The sequence below is a fragment of the Primulina tabacum genome, chromosome 7, assembly GCF_025594145.1.
Source record: "Primulina tabacum isolate GXHZ01 chromosome 7, ASM2559414v2, whole genome shotgun sequence".
NCBI lineage: Eukaryota > Viridiplantae > Streptophyta > Magnoliopsida > Lamiales > Gesneriaceae > Primulina > Primulina tabacum.
Genome location: NC_134556.1, coordinates 36,925,756 through 36,944,712, shown reverse-complemented (window position 1 = coordinate 36,944,712; position 18,957 = coordinate 36,925,756). Strand labels below are relative to the sequence as shown.

Below are 18,957 nucleotides of genomic sequence, written 5' to 3'. Positions count from 1 at the left end.
TTTTTTTAAAAAAAGTTGTTGGATCGAACATAATATCTTACACGTGGGTCCCGCATTTTTTTCATTTGTCGCTTGCCTCCTTACCTTATTCACTTCCCTCCAATTCCCCTTCCCAATCAATCATTTTCTTGACAACTCTGTAATCTAAAACACGATTATGAGTTGGTATTTGACGAGAGACGAGAGTTCCTTACCTCATCCTCTCTCGTCACTTCCCTCCAATTCCCCGTCCCAATCAATCATTTCCTTGACAACTCTGTAAAATCGAAACACGATTTCAGTTAGTATTTGGAGAGAGAACCACGAGTCTCTTCTTTAAATATCAACCTCCACCTCCCTCCGTTAAATCCTCGCACTCTACATTTCACAATTTGCAAAAGCACGACAAGAATACGGTTTAAGAAGACCGAGAAAAGAGAGAAATGAGGGAAATCTTACACATTCAGGGAGGGCAATGCGGAAACCAGATCGGATCCAAATTCTGGGAAGTGATTTGCGATGAGCACGGTGTGGATCCGACCGGGAAATTCAGCGGAGACGGATCGTCTGACACTCAGTTGGAACGGATCAATGTCTATTTCAACGAAGCGTCGGGCGGGAGGTACGTGCCTCGTGCGGTGCTCATGGATCTCGAGCCTGGGACAATGGATGCTATTAGATCCGGCACGTATGGACAGGTCTTCCGCCCCGATAACTTTGTGTTTGGACAGTCTGGTGCCGGGAATAATTGGGCTAAGGGGCATTATACCGAGGGAGCGGAGTTGATTGATTCGGTGCTTGATGTTGTTAGGAAAGAGGCTGAAAATTGTGATTGCTTGCAAGGTTTGTTCCCTGAGCCTTCATCTTCTCTTTGCTTGTTTCCTAATAGTTATCGTGTCAATTAATCAGTTGATGCATGGTTACATTTTGTAAGTGTGCATGGTTTGGCGGCATTATTGTTTTTTGTGGGCAATATTTGAAAAAAAATGTGATATATAATTTACTTTCGGGTTCCTTGTTAGCTTTGGTTTGCTCATTGGTGGTAGATCTTGAGCTTATTGATAAATGCGTTCGTGTGATGTGATCTAGACTTGGAATTGTACTTATGCTTAAGTCGTGTCACTAGTTTATTGTAATTTTCGGGTGCTCTTTTGGAGTTATTTTTAATATATAAAATCAAGACATTTGTGATCGTTGAATTGGGTGAAAATTCGATTTTCATGAGCTAATTATTGATTGTTCAACTTTATTATATTGTTTTACCTCTTCTATAATATAGTTGAGCACGTGTTTAATCACTATGCAATTCTTCCAATAAAAACAAGGGGAAGAAGAATTCCCCAGACAGTCGTTAAATTTTAATTGGTTTCACATGGTCAGGGTTCCAGGTTTGCCATTCACTGGGAGGCGGCACAGGATCTGGCATGGGTACCCTCTTGATTTCAAAGATCAGAGAGGAATATCCAGACAGGATGATGCTTACGTTTTCTGTTTTCCCTTCACCAAAGGTCTCCGACACTGTTGTAGAACCATATAATGCTACACTTTCTGTGCACCAATTGGTAGAGAACGCAGATGAATGCATGGTACTTGACAATGAAGCGCTCTATGACATCTGTTTCAGGACGTTGAAGCTCAGCACTCCTAGCTGTAAGCAACTATTTAGTTACTTCAAGAAAATTATATAAAAAGCCACATCTCTTGGTTTTTAATTCTTTGATTTTAATTTATATATAAAAAGTAAAATCCCAACCAAGTGTCACCTTTTCTTCAAAGAATCTTCTGTATCAAACAAACTCTCTCTTAAGACTGCAAGTTATTGAATCATTTTTTTCCCAGAAAAAAAATTTATTTTCTTTTGCCAGTTGGAGACTTAAACCACTTGATCTCTGCAACTATGAGTGGAGTAACCTGTTGTTTAAGGTTCCCTGGTCAGCTCAATTCCGATCTCAGAAAACTCGCAGTGAACTTGATACCTTTCCCACGACTTCATTTCTTCATGGTGGGATTTGCCCCACTCACCTCTCGTGGATCCCAGCAATACATCTCTCTCACCGTTCCCGAGCTAACTCAACAAATGTGGGATGCCAAGAACATGATGTGTGCTGCTGATCCTCGTCATGGTCGCTATCTGACCGCCTCTGCCATGTTCCGTGGGAAAATGAGCACCAAAGAGGTGGATGAACAGATGCTTAATGTGCAGAACAAGAACTCATCATACTTCGTTGAGTGGATCCCAAATAATGTGAAATCTAGTGTGTGTGACATCCCACCTCGAGGTCTGAAAATGGCATCCACTTTCATTGGAAATTCGACATCAATTCAAGAAATGTTTAGGAGAGTGAGTGAACAATTCACTGCCATGTTCCGTCGGAAGGCTTTCTTGCACTGGTACACCGGGGAAGGTATGGATGAAATGGAGTTCACTGAAGCTGAGAGTAATATGAATGATCTGGTGGCTGAGTACCAGCAATATCAAGATGCTACTGCAGATGACGACGAAGAGTATGAACACGAGGGTGGTGAAGAGGTTTACGAAGGTTAATATGGTAGTATTCTCATTACTTTCTGCGCTCTCAAATCTTCTACTACACAATTGTGTTTCGTTTCATATATTTAGATGATGATATGTGGACTAAATTATTTTAAGACACATTATCATTCATCTATACACATGAGATAGCAGATGAAATATTATCGGAAATAGGAGATTTGAGATCGCATTCTCTTTTGTTTCTTCCATATATTCGTGTGACATTTTCTTTGTTATGTTCTCATTCTTCCAGTTTGCTGACGTGTTTTCGACAAATTTGATGTTATGTACTGTGTTTAGTATGAATATTATCTGTCAATGTGTTTTAAATGCATTTGTTTGGTAAATGTAATATTTCCCCCAGTATGATCAGTGTATTCTGCTTGGAGATTAATTATGGGCCAAACCAGGAGATCCCTCCCTCTGTTAAAAGTTAAATGAAACTCTACATAACATACAGGCTCAGACATATGCCTCAGTTGACAAAACATGAAATGTGGCAAAAAAAAGATTTTTGGGGTGAATGTAATTTTGAAAACCAATTGGTTTTTTTTTTTTAAAAAAAAAAAACCAATAACAAATAGAAGAATGCAAATATCGAATTAATGATCATTTAAAAGTTCTCTACTCTTAATATACAAACTTCCATCGTCTGTCTAATAGGGCAAAAATAATAGAACGTATAAGTCAAGCCTAAGTTTTTTAAAAAAGAGTAATTAATATCATGTTCTTGGTATTTTTATACCACAAGCGCTCCTCATGGACTTGATCTTGATTATTCCCTTCCTCATCCTCCTAGCTTCAGCAAATCTGGCCCGCTTATCAGCTCTCTCTTGATTCTCATCCAACGGCTGAGTTGAGTCCACCCCAAAAGCCTGTTCGGCAGTTAGGTTCAGATCAGGAATTCCAGATGGGCCCGTACGGTTGACTGACTCAAGCCCATTATTAGGTGGGTACACTTGGGTTCTAATGGGCCCAAATGGAGGATAAAGTTTATGAGCCGTCTGATCAACAACGAACGGCTGCCGATGAGGCAACATGATTGTTTCATCATGCTGGATAAAATCCATTCCAAGATTCAGAAATCTGCCCATGTACCTTTGAGGCTCTTCTTTTCTTTGGCGAGTTTCTAATGCCTGTAAAGAAGATAAATACGGTAACCAAATAAACCAAAATAATAGCAAAAAAATCCATCTCATATATAACAATAATAATTATTATTAAATAATTTTGTCACATCATAATTCGCAATCGAATAATGTGAATTTCTTATTCGGTAAAAAAAAATTCATGAAAGTGATGGGTTTATACCTCTTGTTTCATGGCTTTTAAGTCTGAATTTTCGGCCTTCAACTTGTTGTATTGTTTCCTCACATTTTCCACCTTCTGTTTTTGATTGGAAAAACACGAGGAAAGAAAAAACAGAGTACATTAGAATAGTGAAAAACACGTAGAAAAGGGATAAGATAATGTGGGGAAATTCAAGAAAAGTCAATATTGTTCGAATAAACAGAGGTTTATTTATATTTTTGTATAAAAGAGTCCTATTTTTGAAAGACTCACCAATCTGAGTAAATCTCCACACTTGGTTAGTTCTTCAATTTCATCGTTGAACTCCGCCCTCGACTGCAAAATCAATGGTCAACTAATGTACATGAAACAAATAGAAAAAAATTACAGTAACAGAGAAGGGATCAATAAGCCTGAAATTAAGGGACGACGAGAAATTTGCAAGAAAAAAAACCCATTATAATATATATAAAAATGTAAAAGGTAACGTATTTTAAACATAATTAAGGAAATTTATTGAAAAATTGAAAATAACAGAAACCGGGGGAAGAAAAAGGGGGAGAGAAACAATTACGCACCCTTTTCTTTGAAATCTTCTTCGAAGAACGCTTGAACTTTCCATCAGACTCACTAGGCGAGAAAGAGAGCGGCGTGGCGGGACTGGAAGTGGCGGTGGCGGTGGCGGCTGTGGATGCCTCCTCCTCGTCAACCAGTGGTCTTCTGACTTCATCAATATCTTCTTCTGCAATCTGAACCGAGAGTGGTGGCGCACACGGAGCCGCATCCAGGCAAGATCTCCTCTTTCTGAAACCCCAGGTGAATATCGGGAGCGGGATTAGATTTTCAAGCTCCAGCAGAATCTGAGAGACGAGCAATTCTTCCTGTGTAGCGGAAGCAAACAGAGAGCTATCACTCGTTGTTTCGTACCGTTTCATCTTCATATCGCCCGCTTCTCTTTCTTCCGCCGAATTCATAACTCGCAATGGAATTGAAAAGGAAAAAAAGTGGTATAAAATATAATCCACGGATTTTCTTTGGAGAGAAAAAAGTTGCTTGGAGAAGAGGGGGCGAAGCTTAATAAGAAAAATCCAGGGAAGAGAAAAGAGAGGAGGAGTTGGGCGATGCCACGTGTACGTTTTGTAGGGATCATGACTTCTCCTAGGGTTAGCACTTTTGAGACGGCGCGTGATACAAACTAATCTACCAATTATATTCTCTCAGAATTAACTGGAAAATATATATATATATATATATATATATAGTTATAAAAAATAATTATATAATTTCAGTCGGATTGAAAAAATAGATATATAATTTCTTACTATATAAAATCTATTTTCATTATTTTTACATTGAAATTAAATTTTTTTTAAAAAAAAAACTGAAAATCCGATTAAAAAATATTAAAAGAATCTTTTTAATACAATGATTCGGTAATTATTTTCGATCTAGTAGACCAATATATTGTGTTATTTTTTGATGTATAATAAATAAACCTTCGTATTAATATAATAGTCTATAAATCATATTAATCAATATGACAAATTCATCCGAAAAGATATTGACAAAGAAAATCAAATTCTTGACAACTCATTAATCAATATGACAAATTCATCCGAGAAGATATCGACAGAAAAAATCAAATTCTTGACCATTGATGAAACGATCGTATACTCTATCAATTTAAAGATTAAAAAATCCATCGGTTGAAAATTCAGGCTATGTAACCAAATTTGTAGGAGGAGCCAAACAGTGCCCTAAGAATCTTCCGCCTCACGGTATTTATCAGATTTTACATGATTTATGGATTACGAATCTTTACAAATTTTTTTAAAATCTTTACACACGGATATAATCTAAGTTTGTTATTTTTTTGTCAGGAGATTGATTCCATAATAATTTTAAAATGGACAGACTGGCCACATCAATATAACATGTAAATATAAGCTAATGAAATATTAAATAATTTAAAATGCAGATTTCTATTTTTTTGAGTTGGGATGTATATATAATAATTGGATCATAAACCCGAGATCCCGTCTTAAACTTAGAATTTTATCACCAGATAAATGCAATAAATTTTGACTCCTTACTACTTGGATTAAATACTAGTATACAAGATATCTAAGCTTCACTGATATCAACAGTTAGCCATTAGAATGTTGAGAAAAGAATTTTGTACCAAAATCCTTTGAACGTACTTCAATTGTATCACAATAACAATCATTATTCAAGAAAAATAAAGGCAAAAATTAACACACCAAAATGCGGATATGAGGAACAAACAAGATGCTATCACTGCAGATTCCCCGCTAGTTGATTAGTTTGATAAGGCAATAGTAAAACTAGAGCATTTTAGTCGAGAAACAAGGAAGATCAAGAGAAATGATCGAAGTTTGTTCTAAGATGCTCTCCGTCTCTTTTCCTTTTTAACACCTACCTCAAAATCGTCACCTGTATCATCTTCCGAAGAGCTGTCCTTGCTCTCAGCATTTCTTTGACTGCTTCATTACAACTTTGGAACTAGACGTCTTTTTCTTCTGTACTGAAACGGGGGATCCGGCTGATTTCTTCACAACTGTAACGGATTCTGCTTTCTTCTTGACAACAACAGTTTTGTTGGGGTACCAAGCTTTTGTTGCTGTGCCCGTTTCTGTTTTTTCTCGGAAACCTTCTTTGCCTCCTCCTTTGGAAGTAGACCAAAACTCCATCATCCTGGAATTATATCAGCAAATGTTTTTTGACGGGATACTTTATCCAATCTAGTTCGCAGCGACTTTTTGTAAATAGTAATATCGAAGGTAGTCTGTATACATATAAAATTTAAGCTATAGTGATTTAAACTAGACTACCACATGTGTACAACCAACACATTGTATGATATGCACATGTGCAAGGGAGGTATGGAAGACCAAAAGGTTGATAAGAAAGGGCAATCGATGAAATAAAAAATTTCGTATGAACGCCATATACCATAAATTACACCAAGAGTGTAACTCCCTCCAGCAAAACACATTTCTTTCCTTCAGAACATGAATATACTTATTCAATGCCATGTTGTAAAAGCGCTTCAGAGGAAAAAACAGGGTTAACAATAGACCATGCTTGGAGTGAAGGATCTCGTTCTAGGTTTGAAATTAAAATTTTCAACAGTTGTTGGAAAAACAAATCACTAATGAGACTGCTTAAGAAGTTCATTTTTTTTTATTTTGCCACAAAATTTGGGATCAAGTTCAGAATTATGGCTTAAAAAGAAATATATCTAAATTATGTTAAAAAAATATCAACCTACACAACGGGAAGTTAACCATAGGAGATACTGAAGAATCTCTTTAACAGTTTGTAGTATTCAATCAAGGTATTTTCATGAGAAACCGAAGCTAAAAAATGGAAGACCAAAAGGATGTGTTTGTAATACCATGTTTCATTTTGTTTCAACCATATAAACCGAATTCATGAATACTTGTTTCTTAAAACAAGAAAACTTGAATACACAAAAAGTAAAATTCAAATTTGAGCCGACAAATGAACGAGTTCGCATTCAGGCTACCAGAACATCCAATCCATTAATTATGAACATTCAATGTGCTCAGCTATCAAAATCAAGACACATAACCACACAACACTCACCAAAACGAACAAAACTCACAGATGACAAAAACTTGGAGTTGCATCTAATCTAGTATAAGAAATAACTGTAATAGTTTTCGGTTCATTCCCAAACGTATTGCTATCCAAATGAATAACAAACCTATCTTACGAATCGGTGAAGACAAATTTAACCAAACAAATTTTCAAAAGCTTTGAAAGGAACCTTTCTTTCCATATTGAAGCCATATCACTGGTGGGCACTTGCTTATACAAAGTCTCATAGAAAATCCTCAACGGGTCTCTCTGAAAAGCCAATTCAAAACACATAAATTCTCCCAAGATATCCAAATTAGAACACATTTTTTACAACATTAACACATCAAATTGAAGGCGTAAAATGCAAGCCTACTTCCTCAGGCGGGTCCCTCTTTTGACCTGGTAAATCAAATACTTTCTTTTCCCTTTTCTTAGCATCCTTATCAGTATCACCTGCGTTACCTCCCTTCTTCTTCTTCTCCTCCATCTCCACCTCTTCTTTCTTCGTTTTCTTCTTTATCTCTCCATTCATCCAAAACCCACCAATAATCATAAACCAAAAGCAGTAAACTGAAAAAAAAAAAAAAATCAAAGGTAGTCCAAAAAGATTATATTTTTACCTTCTTATCCGAATTGTTGGAGGATTTTTTTTGAGCTGGGATTTTCAAAATCTTCATCAATTTCTTCTTTTTTTCACATTTTTAACTTCTTTCTTGACTTTGGGTTCGGATTTTAGCGTAGCATTGCTGCTAGGCGATTTCTTCTTGCGATTGGCAACAGTGGACGCAATGCTCTTTTCTAATTCCTCATCTTCTAATTCCTCTTTCTTCACGAGTTTCGAATCTTCTTGAGGCATTTTCAAGAAGGCGAAATCAAATATTCATGAAAATCTTCAGTTCAAAGGAAAAAATTCGTTAATTTTTCGGATTTTGAGAAACCCGGAGAGAAAGGAGAACGAGGGTTTCAAATGTCATTTTACTGAAAGCTCTCTGCTCTTGGGCTCCTAAGCAAACAGATTGGACCTATTCAAGAACATTGGTCTTTTTTGGGCTACTTATCCATCCCCATCGCCTAAAAAACAAAGTTGAGAAATATCACTTACTCCTTGAAAGTTACTATTAGCCACCTCTTTGTATGATCAAAGTTGATGGATAGAATTGGTCACAACAACATGATTTATTGGTTGGTTTCTATTTCCAACGTACACTTGAATGATTTCTCTGACCAAACACCTATTTTACTCTTTGTGGTGATATATATCCTCTTATTGATTGGAAAGAATAACTTTTGGAAACATGCCTGGCAACTCTCTGGACCTGTTTCTGAATCCTTGGTTTGGTTACTCTCTTGATTCACCTATTTGTCATTGGTCTTATTATCAGCTTTGATAGAAACATTTTGACTTTTTTCAGTAAAGTTTTCATCCAAGCACAAATAGCATCAGATAAAGTCTTTTTTTTTTATTATTATCTTAAATGTATCGACTGATTATTGCATTACCATCAACTCATCATTTATGTTTTTTTTTGTTGTTGTTCATCTTTAGCTCTTCTGCTTGAACATCCCCTTGTTTTTTGGCTGCATACATCGGTTTCATTGGACGTGCCAATTTTTGTTTGCACAAAATGCAGGCGTGCTAGGTGCGATTGCACCAAATTAATCTACAAATGTAAAAATCTAAGTTCTAAAAGCAAAAAAGATTGTAGTTCCATAATTTGATTGGTAGTTATGATGCTGGAAACAACAGAAAAATGAAAATGAAGGTGGAAATTGCATGAAAATTCCTAACATGATTTATATACATATTGAATCAAGGGAAATCGGAATAAACATGAAATTCATAAAAAAAAAAAAAAATTCGTGAAAAACGAAAAGTAATTTCTTGAATCCTAAATAATTTAATTTACAGGAAATATTAAGAAAATTACTGGAAAATAAAGAAATCAGAGCAATGAAATTGGATGACTAGATATTTACTGTGAGAGCATTTTTTAATGATGGTTGTTGTTTGTCCTTGTGCTGATTATTTTTCTTCCTCTTCTTATATCTGATTGTGTTGTTATCTCTTGCCTTAACTCTTCATTATCTTCATTTGCTAATTTTATCGTATTGGGCTTCATGAGCTCAATCTATTGTGCTAAACTTAATTTTTGGTGCAAACAATCTCATATCAAATAAGTCGAATTGTATATATTACAAATTTCTTACGCATAACATAAGCTTTCGAACCAAAGATGAGAACCCCATTATTGATCGAGTGAAAACAATAAGCCTGTATGTATCAATTAAAAGTTATATCATGTGGTCGAGCAAGAATCTCTTCTATGCCTTTGGATGTTTTGACAGTAACATGAAGCTTGGTATTGTTGTTCACCTCATCCTCTGCTAATTCTTGCGTCTTTTGGATATCCTTAGCCAATTTCTTGAGCCTTGCACGCTCGAGATCACTGCCCATCTTCCTCTTGTACATCTCGGAAAATGTTATCGGTTCATAGAGTGTCGGTTTGTCCCCATCTCTAATCTTCAAAGGGTAAACAGTGGCGTCTGGTGCTGGATTCTGAAACGTTGCTATCGATAATCTGCTGAAGTTTGAGTTCACTACTGCTTGGTGATCCGCATTCTTGAATCTCCCATTACTTAGATACTGCTTGATCAGGACGAAGATGAACACTAATTCCCCTCTTAAATGAATTTATTTTAAAACTTTTCAAGAAAAATAGGTAATTTGCATACACTATGTTGTGAAATTTCGAGATCGTTAAAAATGTAATATACATCTCCGTTTTTTAACTTTTGAGCACAAACGTCTTTGTTCGTGTATGTTCTCTAGATTGAAAACACGGGGCTTTGATAGTCACGAGAGATTTCAAATCTCGTCATGATTTCACATAACCCAAAAAAAATCTTCATTATTTGATTTAATTTGCTAAGGTTATTTAACTTCACTCTTCTTACATAATGAACAAGCACTTCAAACAAAATTGCCATGCAACTTTGACGTTACGTTATTCGAATTCTGGATCGATATCTAGTCAAGGAAAAAAAGGAATAATTACTCACATGACCATGGTCCCCAAGGTTTACAACAAAAGCCCCTTCAACGGGCTGAACAGTGATCCAAGTATCGCCACCATCTCGGGTCGCCTGCAGACCTCCGACCTGGTCCTGGAGCAGCAAAGTGATCGTACCCGGATCCGTGTGCCGTTTCAGCCCGAGTGTGAGGTCCGGTTGAGGGCACCACCACCTTTTGATCCATCTCAACACAGGCTTTAGTTAATGCATCCTTGTCAAGTCCCATGGCCTCAGATAAAACCTCCAACAAATTGCAAGCAAGATTCATCAGCTGCTCGCTGTAGGTCTCCGTCACGGACCGCCATCCCTCGGGCTTCTCCGGCCATCTCGAGTAGTCTCGGGCCTTGATCGGGTACGAAAAATATGTCACAATTTCTCTCCAGTCTTGCACCATTTCACCCTTCAAACAGATAAAAAAAAAAACTTATATATCATGAATGTTTTACATTTTTTAAATTTTATCATAAGAAAATAACTTAGTTTTATTAAAACTAATATAGAGTCGAATTTCATTATGAAATTTTTTTTTGACAACTCGTTATGATTTTTTTTTTTCAAATCATTAATTATGAACTTTTCAGAAAATTTTAAATTTAATTTGAAAATACTATATATAATACATTGGACCATCTAGTTAGTCGTTTTCAATTAATTTGTCGCAACCAGCATGTGTACTTTTGAGGTTGTACGTTGTCTTTTTATTTTAGGGGAAAAAAATGTACGTAATATGTTTATATTTATGAATTATTAAAAATTACAAATATTTTATGCATACAAAACTCAAAATAGATTTGATTACGTTTTTTTTTAATTGCAATCTTTTCCCCCGTGACATATCACGTTAAAACATTTCTAATAAATGAAAATTGTATTCAAAAAGCTTGAAAATAATTAGCATGGTCTTTCAAATTAATCAAAACCACCAGCAATATATAAGGTCAAAAACTTGTGTGAGACGGTCTTCACGAGTCGTATTTGTAAGACAGATATCTTATTCGAGTCAATCCATGAAAAAGTATTATTTTTTATACTAAGAGTATTATTTTTTAACCATATTTTCCTTAATATGTGATTTTTGCTTCAAAACTGTAATATATATGAAAAATAATCGAGAATGCATGAATGAAAATTAAAACAATGACTCTATAGACCTGCAAATAGGCTGGACACAATAAAACCACCTTTCTTGCCACCACTCATATCATAACGAAGCTTCTCCTCCGGCGGCAAGTCAAAAAACTCGCGAGCCAAACGAGTCATTTCTGTTATGAGTTTTACATCGATTCCATGATCGATCACCTGAAATATCCCCCAGTTTTCACAAGCTGCGACTATTTTCCGGCACACTTCCTCCCTGCGGTCTCCAGATTCATCGATCCCCACTAGGGATATCACTGGGATATCGATGCTAAAATCGTTATACGCAACCTTCGGCCTCTCGTCTTCGTCCCTGATGAATTTCGGGTGGAGGGATTCCTCTTGTGCTTGTTCTGTTAGTGTTTTCCCCATTGGAGAATTATTTGGTTTTGATATTGGGAGTGTGGAAGAAAAATGAGGGGAAAGAAGTAGAGTTTGAGGATTTTAATATGAATAATTTTTTTCGTGTTATATAAATTTCGTTGTACCGTTCTTTTTATATTTTCGAAAAAACCTCATCCAAAACAATGTGGCAAAAATTTGTGTGATACGGACTCACAGGTCGTATTTTGTGAGACGGGTCTTTTATTTGCGTCATCCATGAAAAAATATTACTTTTTATGCTAAGAGTATTACTTTTTATTGTAAATATCGATAGAATTGACATGTCTTACAGATAAAGAATCGTGAGATCGTATTACAATAGAGCTACTCAACAAACTATGCCGCTATACCTTAACTTTTTTTTTTTTTAATGTTGTACTGGACTTTCAACTCTTAATGTCGCTTCGTGTCGTTTCCATAATTTAAGAAACGAATGAATTGAATGATGGTTAAGAAACCTCATATTCAGGGGAGACTGGAGGATAGCGAGCATGCTTTCTTAACTAACCTTAAGCTCCTAACCTTACCTAAATTTTTTCACATATATGTATATATTTTTGTTTTTTTATTTGCTATCAAATATTTTCAGGTTTGCTAATTTCTGTAAGGAGGTATTTATTTATTAGTAAATATTTTCAGGTTTGCTAATTTCTGTAAGGAGGTATTTATTTATTAGTATTATAAAGATAGTGAAACGTCCCCCACTCATTTTTTTTAAAAATATAATAGAATTTTTTTCTCCTTCTATACTATTTTCGGCCGAATATATACATATATAATATTTTTGACACCATTTTAAAAATTAAACCAACCAAATATTATTTAAAATCCAAAAGAAAATAATTCAAACGTAAAGTAATAAAACGTCAACCAATTTAACCTAACATTGTTTCAAAATAAACTTAACTCTAACATCCTCTCAAAAATATCTCAAAAGCATCATAAGCAATAAAATCTTAAAAATAGCTTAAATCATTATCATAAGTCATAAACATAAGTGCGGAAAACTAATGACGATCCTCGAGTCATGTGCACCTTCAGTCCAGCTAGTTCGTATCAATCCATCTTTATTACTTTTGATAATGTATTCCAACATCATTATCCTACAAAAATAACAATAATTTTATACTAATAATTTTATTCGTTCCATCAAACTACCATCATTCAACAAAATCAAATTATAATTAATATTTTTAATATAAAATATACATAAATATATGTACACACAGATTTTTAATCGGATAGATTGGGTATGAGTATGATGTTAGTACATTCTCCTCCAACCCATACCTGATTATCTATTTACTTAATCGGGCAAAAAATTCCTTCAATCTCCTCTTTCATTCGGGTCGGGTATCAAATTATCGGCCTGGTTCAAAGTTGTCGTCCCTAACCAGATCAATCTAATAACAAGAAGCCTCAGCCTGAAAGAACCTCCAACAAAGATACACATTAAGGTTGATGGTCGTGTGTTGTTTGAAGGATCGTGTGCTGGTGCCTTTGAAGGTATTTCAAACACAATATTCTCAATGAACTGCAATAGCTCGTGTTCTAAGAATGTTAACACCGATAAATTAAATCGAGTTTGGTGAAAAACCAAGCGGAAGAAACTCGAAGTAATCCTTCGTGAAGAAGACTGTTAAATTAGAAAACATTTTAACTTATGTAAACTGAATAACTGAAAAGTAGGGGATCAGTTGTCGCATATATCAGTTCAGTTTATGTCAAGAACTGAACCGACAGATGCTCTAACTGTTAAATTTTGATCATGTATATTTGTTTTTGTTTTTTTTTTTGTTTTTGTTTTATATTAGTAAAATTTCAATTTTGTCTGTTTCATAAGTCTACAAATTATAACAAAATAATTTAAACAGATTTTGATACAAATTGTTTGCAATCTAAATATTAAATTTAACCCCAGAAATAATTATTACTCATAAAATTCAACAATGTAAGTATACAATGCGTAAATAAATTTACTAGTTTTTTTTAGGAAAAAACTTATGTAAGACGAGGTCATTAATGAAAAAGTATTACTTTTTTATGTTAAGAGTGTTACTTTTTATTGTGAATATCGATAAGGTTGACCGTCTCACAGATAAAGATTCGTGAGATCGTCTCACAAAAGACTTATTTTTTTTTATATTAAGCATGAAGCTTTGGTAGACTTTGTCAGTATTTATTTTCAAAACTACAATCTCGAATCAAATTACTCATCGGTCATCCATCTTTAAAACGTGAAAAAATAATAATGAAATAACAAAGCACAAACTAAACAATGAAGCCCATTTAAGCGGCGGCCCATATGTATAAATACAGAGTATACAATACAATCCCCCGCTCTCCTTTCTTCCCGCTGTTTTCACAAAACCAAAACTCTTTTTCAATTTCTATCTAGTTTTCCTTATCTCTCTTTTGAAATTCACCTTTCCGCACGCATATTTTCGCAATAGATTAGTGTTTTGGGTCTAAATTTATTTATTTTGATTGAACATAGTTTTGAAGGATATGTCGAATTTGGGCGAAAAATTTGATCTGAATTCGACGTCTCGAATAAAACTGGAGGCTCAGTATCAGTTTCAGGTTCCGCAAATGTTGCCTTCTTCGCATCAAAAAAGGTCTCACCCATTTTCCCACATTAGCCCCACCAACTATGAACGCAACACTCGTGATATTCTTAATGATTCTGGCTACCGAGAGGGTTCTTATCCATCTCCCGTTCCGCTTCAAAAGTCTCGCTCAGTACGTAGAAGCATTGCGGTGAGTATTTTAGCAAAAGACATAAAGGTAATTGCGTTTGTGTTTTTCTTTCTTAGTGTGCATATCGTGGAGGAGTTGTTCGTTAGATGATTTTCTTTGGATTTTCCGAATCGTGCATGTTTGTCTCTTTTTTGTTGGTTTTTTTTATCCTTTCTCAATTTATATTTTGGATCTATGCATTCTTGTTTAATTTTATATTTTTTCTGTCTCCATCCGGATTTTGAAATACGTGGGAAAACTCTTGTACGGGCAAAGAATCTGGTGTTAACCGTATAGTTTCAAAATTGTAATATGTAGATTCAGCATCTAAAGTTTTTACCATCAATACAGTTTATCATGCATGAAATTGGATTATGTCTGTTAAGCGACATCTTCCAGTTGCTGTTAGCTCTATCTTTAAAAACCTTGAATGATGTTATACAACGCAAAGCAGTTACATCATACATGAGCTAGCAAAATTTGATGTTCGGGTGCTATGGTGCTGAGGAAAACCAATGTGATTTTTAAATTGACAATGACTGAACTTAGTCCCTAAATTATCATTTTTTTAATAAAGGTTTGAACTTTATTCAGGAGTAAGTCCGTAACTTGGTCACGTGTAATCTTAAGTACTGTCCTATTGTAATCCTGAATGATATTTGATGTTTGTTTTTATATAATCTTTGTCTAGAACGCTTGTAAAGCCTTAGCATGTCTATGGCAGCACTAAGTGGATATCCGAAAAGCTGACGTACCAGTGACCTTGTCAAAGATAGTCGAGTTTCTTATCATTATAAACATATATAAGATGGTGCTGGGTCGTCACCTGCTCTAGATTACTAGTATTTAATAGAGCAGATTCATGTCTCACCAATACATTAAGCAGAACTCAGTAAAGAACTTCCTATGCTTGTGTCTTGAAGTTTTTCACTGTTTTTGTTTAGTTGTCTGTGTAGGTTTACCCCGTATTTGTTATTCTAAAAATAATCAATTGAATGGGCTAATCATTTATTATTTGCATCTTTGAACATGTAAAACATCTGTTTACAAATGTTTCTGTTTAACTTTAACCAGTTAAATGAGTTTGGAAGCGTTGAAGTCAAGATGGATGAAGATGGGCATGTCCAAGTTCATAATATGGCAGTAGTAAGGAATTCTTTACCTCTAAAAGTATCTTGCATTGCTGGCAGGGGGAACATTAAAGATAATTCTGTTAAACAAGCCAAAACTTATAGCCAGGAAACCAAGTTAGGTAAAGTAATGTACTAAGGTTAATCAATTTGTAAATTTGGGTCGTTTATACTTGTTTGATTGACCATGTTTCAAGTGAAATAGAGTTTGTTATTCACAGCTCCTTTTTGCAGAGTCACTTGATAACTTAAATCTGGGTGCCTGCTGTCGGTGTGATAGCTCTTTAGGTAAGCTAGAACGTTGTAGATTTTATAAATTCTGGGTCATTAATGAATATCTAAAATAAAGGATGATATTTTGAAAATAAAGCGGCATAGTAACTAAATTTTAGTAACTGACAACAGAGAGTATCATTTGGCAGGTTTGCTGACAAAGAAATTTATCAAGTTGATCCGGGAGGCCGAGGATGGTACCCTTGATCTGAACAGAACTGCAAATATTTTAGAGGTATCGATCTAAGATATTGAACCGACAAGATATGTTAGTTGGATCAGTTTTACTTTTGCACGTATACAAAATTGCTGATTACTCGTCACTTGGGACACAGGTCCAGAAGAGGAGAGTATATGATATTACAAATGTTCTGGAAGGCATCAATTTAATTGAGAAAACAACAAAGAATCACAAACGGTGGAAGTATATGACTGCCCCCTGATATTACTTTTATACTGTTTAAATAATTTTTTTATTTACTTATCACGAAACTTCACCATTTCAGAGGTTCTGGAATTTATAGACCTACTGAACTGGATGATGAAGCCTCCCTCTTGAAGGTGATCTTATAAATTTTTCAACCTCAGTCGTTACAGTATCTGTTTCTAAAAGTTGTCATGTAGTCACTAGTAATTTATTCTCTATAATGCTTCCAGGATTGCAGACCATGTTTTTTCTCAATAGCAGACAAGTTCATATCAAATTATGTGGAACATAGATGATTGCTTGCAATCTTCGACTACATAGTTGAGTTAAAGTTTTTATTCTGAAGCATGATTGATTGTTGATTAGGTTCACTGATCATGTGCCCGAGTTTGACTTGACCTGAATTTGTTAAGAACAGAATAGTGTTTGGTTACAAGTTACAACGTTGTTTTGCATGTTGCTCTCTCTTGAGCTTCCTGCTAAACCTTATTTATCATATTGTCTCACGGAAAAATCTGAGTTGGGTGTTGCTTGTCTCAACGATAGTCACTATTCCAGTGCATCTTAGTACACAAGACAAGTGGCAGTAGAGAGACTTTTGTTTGAGACAAATAGCATATAGTGCCTATAAGTAGATATATTAATTTTGACCTCATACAGTTTTTATGTTATGACAGGCTGAAGTTGAATATCTAAGTGCTGAAGAGTCCAGGCTTGATGATTGCATAAGGTTGGGTTTAAAAGAGAGATCCTTTAGTTGAATAGCTTAAGATCGTGTGCTAACATATCATCTTTATACAGGGACAGACTGGAGCACTTAAGGAAGCTAGAATTTGATCAGAATTGTCAAAAGTATGCTTTATTATGATGATTTTTGTGTCATTTATGAAATTCAATCTCTTCAATATTTCTGTGCTTTCACTGTTCCAGGAATCTATTTGTGACTGACCAAGATTTTGCGAGCCTTCCCTTACTCAGGGTATGGTACCTCCATGTTTTACTAACATTCTCTACACCTGTCTTCATGCCCTCCGGACTGATTATATTTATGCTTCAATTTTTAGCAGGATGAAATTGTCTTTGCTGTGCAAGCTCCTCGTGCTAGTTTTGTAGAAGTTCCTGATCCTGATGAGGTTGATACTTTTCATTTAAAGTAAATTATAGCGACATTGGTTTCTCAACAGTATATGTCATGCAGGATATTCTGTTCCGTGAAAAAGAGTACAGAATCCTGATCAGAAGCACCACTGGACCAATTCGTGTGCAGTGTCTTAGGTATTCTTAGTCTCATCATTGTGGATATGGCCTCTTAATAATTGGCTTACAGAGACTTAATGTGGTAAAGTTTTTGAAAATCAAGACGCCTCCACACGCACACGTGACTGTATTGTGGAAAAAATGTGGCGACAACAAAGAGAATTAAAGAGCCTTAGTTCATTTTTTCTGATGCATCCATATTCATAATCTATCCCATGTTCTAACGGCAAAATTGCATCACTTGCAGTAAAAGAGAGCAGAAAACTGAGGACAGATCTGCCAAACTCGTTGAATTATTGGATTCATTTTCTTCAAGTAGTAGCAGAAGGGTCAATAATACAGGTCCATCTTCAATTCCTTATGATGCAGAAATGAGCTCAGAAGCGCACGAGTTCCACAAAATAGTCCCATGGGATACTGGTGTAAGTTCATTTGATAACCACGACTACTAATTCGACCCCCTATGGCTAATGAAGCTTGTTTGTTTTCGTAACTATGCATGCTGTTGCTATGTAGATTGAAGATGACTATTGGTTCAGATCATATCCTGAGGTCAGAGCTACAGATCTGTGGGGCGAAGTAGATTTATAATAAATTTTGTAATGGAGTCTTGATGCTCAGAGTTCGGAAAGATTAACCCGCAGCAGGAAGAAAAGCCAGCCCATTGGCCTCTTTAAACCACCGTATTTTTTAAGAAAAAATTCATTTTTTTTCTTGACCCCTTTAAACAACGAGGGGATGAATCATAATGGATTCATTTTTGAATGAGTCTCATCGTGATTAAGTTACTTTAACAAATTTTGATGGTCTAGGCTTATATTATAAGAAGCAGGTTGTGACTGGAGATCTCTTGTAGGTGCTGACATTCAGAATGTGTTTCTGTAGTAATAGGAGCTAGTTGGTAAGCTTTGATGGTCACTTGCAACTATTGAGAAGTCATCTTTTGGTTTTATTGCCTTCGAACTTTTTCGTTTTAGAATTATTATTTTCAATTACTGCTATAGAGGCAAGAAATATGTCGTGGTATTTTTAACTTGCCTTCGACTATCACAACTATATTTATTTTCTTTAGTTTTTACTTTTTAACATTTTCTTATATTAATTTTCAG

General features: G+C 35.2%; 4 protein-coding genes and 1 pseudogene across 9 annotated transcripts; 2 read left to right on the top strand and 3 right to left on the bottom strand.

Annotated features, from left to right (window-relative positions):
• The first annotated feature begins 208 nt into the window (after positions 1–208).
• On the top strand, positions 209–2,906 carry LOC142551622 (tubulin beta-1 chain). The gene is made up of 3 exons (XM_075660948.1): positions 209–822; positions 1,360–1,629; positions 1,845–2,906. Exons 1-3 carry the CDS (start codon positions 423–425, stop codon positions 2,522–2,524), a joined length of 1,350 nt encoding a protein of 449 aa, XP_075517063.1. The 5' UTR covers positions 209–422; the 3' UTR covers positions 2,525–2,906.
• A 187-nt stretch (positions 2,907–3,093) lies between these two features.
• On the bottom strand, positions 3,094–4,935 carry LOC142551621 (uncharacterized). Its single transcript, XM_075660947.1, has 4 exons — positions 4,381–4,935; positions 4,076–4,138; positions 3,824–3,898; positions 3,094–3,648 (listed from the first exon to the last, which is right to left on the bottom strand). The coding sequence occupies exons 1-4, from the start codon at positions 4,774–4,776 to the stop codon at positions 3,235–3,237; spliced, it is 948 nt and encodes a 315-aa protein (XP_075517062.1). The 5' UTR covers positions 4,777–4,935; the 3' UTR covers positions 3,094–3,234.
• A 1,141-nt stretch (positions 4,936–6,076) lies between these two features.
• LOC142551618 (uncharacterized) lies at positions 6,077–8,438 on the bottom strand. Of its 3 annotated transcripts, XM_075660945.1 has the most exons (4): positions 8,050–8,438; positions 7,803–7,951; positions 7,617–7,696; positions 6,077–6,517 (listed from the first exon to the last, which is right to left on the bottom strand). In XM_075660945.1, the coding sequence occupies exons 2-4, from the start codon at positions 7,914–7,916 to the stop codon at positions 6,289–6,291; spliced, it is 423 nt and encodes a 140-aa protein (XP_075517060.1). In that variant the 5' UTR covers positions 7,917–7,951; positions 8,050–8,438; the 3' UTR covers positions 6,077–6,288. The 3 variants fall into 3 exon arrangements, with proteins under 3 accessions (XP_075517060.1, XP_075517059.1, XP_075517061.1); XM_075660944.1 differs by having other exon boundaries at positions 7,803–8,438; XM_075660946.1 differs by having other exon boundaries at positions 6,077–6,507; positions 7,803–8,431.
• A 1,140-nt stretch (positions 8,439–9,578) lies between these two features.
• LOC142551620 (naringenin,2-oxoglutarate 3-dioxygenase-like) lies at positions 9,579–12,078 on the bottom strand (annotated as a pseudogene).
• A 2,284-nt stretch (positions 12,079–14,362) lies between these two features.
• Positions 14,363–18,866, top strand: LOC142550939 (transcription factor E2FC-like). Of its 4 annotated transcripts, none has more exons than XM_075659987.1 (13): positions 14,363–14,782; positions 15,836–16,013; positions 16,126–16,179; positions 16,314–16,399; positions 16,500–16,588; positions 16,671–16,725; positions 17,269–17,321; positions 17,399–17,443; positions 17,522–17,570; positions 17,659–17,724; positions 17,790–17,866; positions 18,096–18,270; positions 18,365–18,866. In XM_075659987.1, the coding sequence occupies exons 1-13, from the start codon at positions 14,531–14,533 to the stop codon at positions 18,437–18,439; spliced, it is 1,254 nt and encodes a 417-aa protein (XP_075516102.1). In that variant the 5' UTR covers positions 14,363–14,530; the 3' UTR covers positions 18,440–18,866. The 4 variants fall into 4 exon arrangements, with proteins under 4 accessions (XP_075516102.1, XP_075516101.1, XP_075516100.1 ...); XM_075659986.1 differs by having other exon boundaries at positions 17,656–17,724; XM_075659985.1 differs by having other exon boundaries at positions 17,393–17,443.
• Positions 18,867–18,957: the final 91 nt, after the last annotated feature.

Excerpts from the sequence above, each read along its gene's own strand:
- LOC142550939 (XM_075659984.1), top strand. The coding sequence starts at position 14,531 with ATGTCGAATTTGGGCGAAAAATTTGATCTGAATTCGACGTCTCGAATA. Across the intron at positions 16,400-16,499 it reads GAACTGCAAATATTTTAGAG|GTCCAGAAGAGGAGAGTATA; the intron begins GTATCGATCTAA and ends CTTGGGACACAG. Across the intron at positions 17,867-18,095 it reads ATTCGTGTGCAGTGTCTTAG|TAAAAGAGAGCAGAAAACTG; the intron begins GTATTCTTAGTC and ends CATCACTTGCAG.
- LOC142551622 (XM_075660948.1), top strand. The coding sequence starts at position 423 with ATGAGGGAAATCTTACACATTCAGGGAGGGCAATGCGGAAACCAGATC. Across the intron at positions 823-1,359 it reads AAATTGTGATTGCTTGCAAG|GGTTCCAGGTTTGCCATTCA; the intron begins GTTTGTTCCCTG and ends TCACATGGTCAG. Across the intron at positions 1,630-1,844 it reads GAAGCTCAGCACTCCTAGCT|TTGGAGACTTAAACCACTTG; the intron begins GTAAGCAACTAT and ends TTCTTTTGCCAG.
- LOC142551621 (XM_075660947.1), bottom strand. The coding sequence starts at position 4,776 with ATGAATTCGGCGGAAGAAAGAGAAGCGGGCGATATGAAGATGAAACGG. Across the intron at positions 4,139-4,380 it reads AGAAGATTTCAAAGAAAAGG|TCGAGGGCGGAGTTCAACGA; the intron begins GTGCGTAATTGT and ends TTGATTTTGCAG. Across the intron at positions 3,899-4,075 it reads GTGGAGATTTACTCAGATTG|AAGGTGGAAAATGTGAGGAA; the intron begins GTGAGTCTTTCA and ends AATCAAAAACAG.
- LOC142551618 (XM_075660944.1), bottom strand. The coding sequence starts at position 7,982 with ATGATTATTGGTGGGTTTTGGATGAATGGAGAGATAAAGAAGAAAACG. Across the intron at positions 7,697-7,802 it reads AGAGGGACCCGCCTGAGGAA|AGAGACCCGTTGAGGATTTT; the intron begins GTAGGCTTGCAT and ends TTGGCTTTTCAG. Across the intron at positions 6,518-7,616 it reads GCTTCAATATGGAAAGAAAG|GATGATGGAGTTTTGGTCTA; the intron begins GTTCCTTTCAAA and ends ATATAATTCCAG.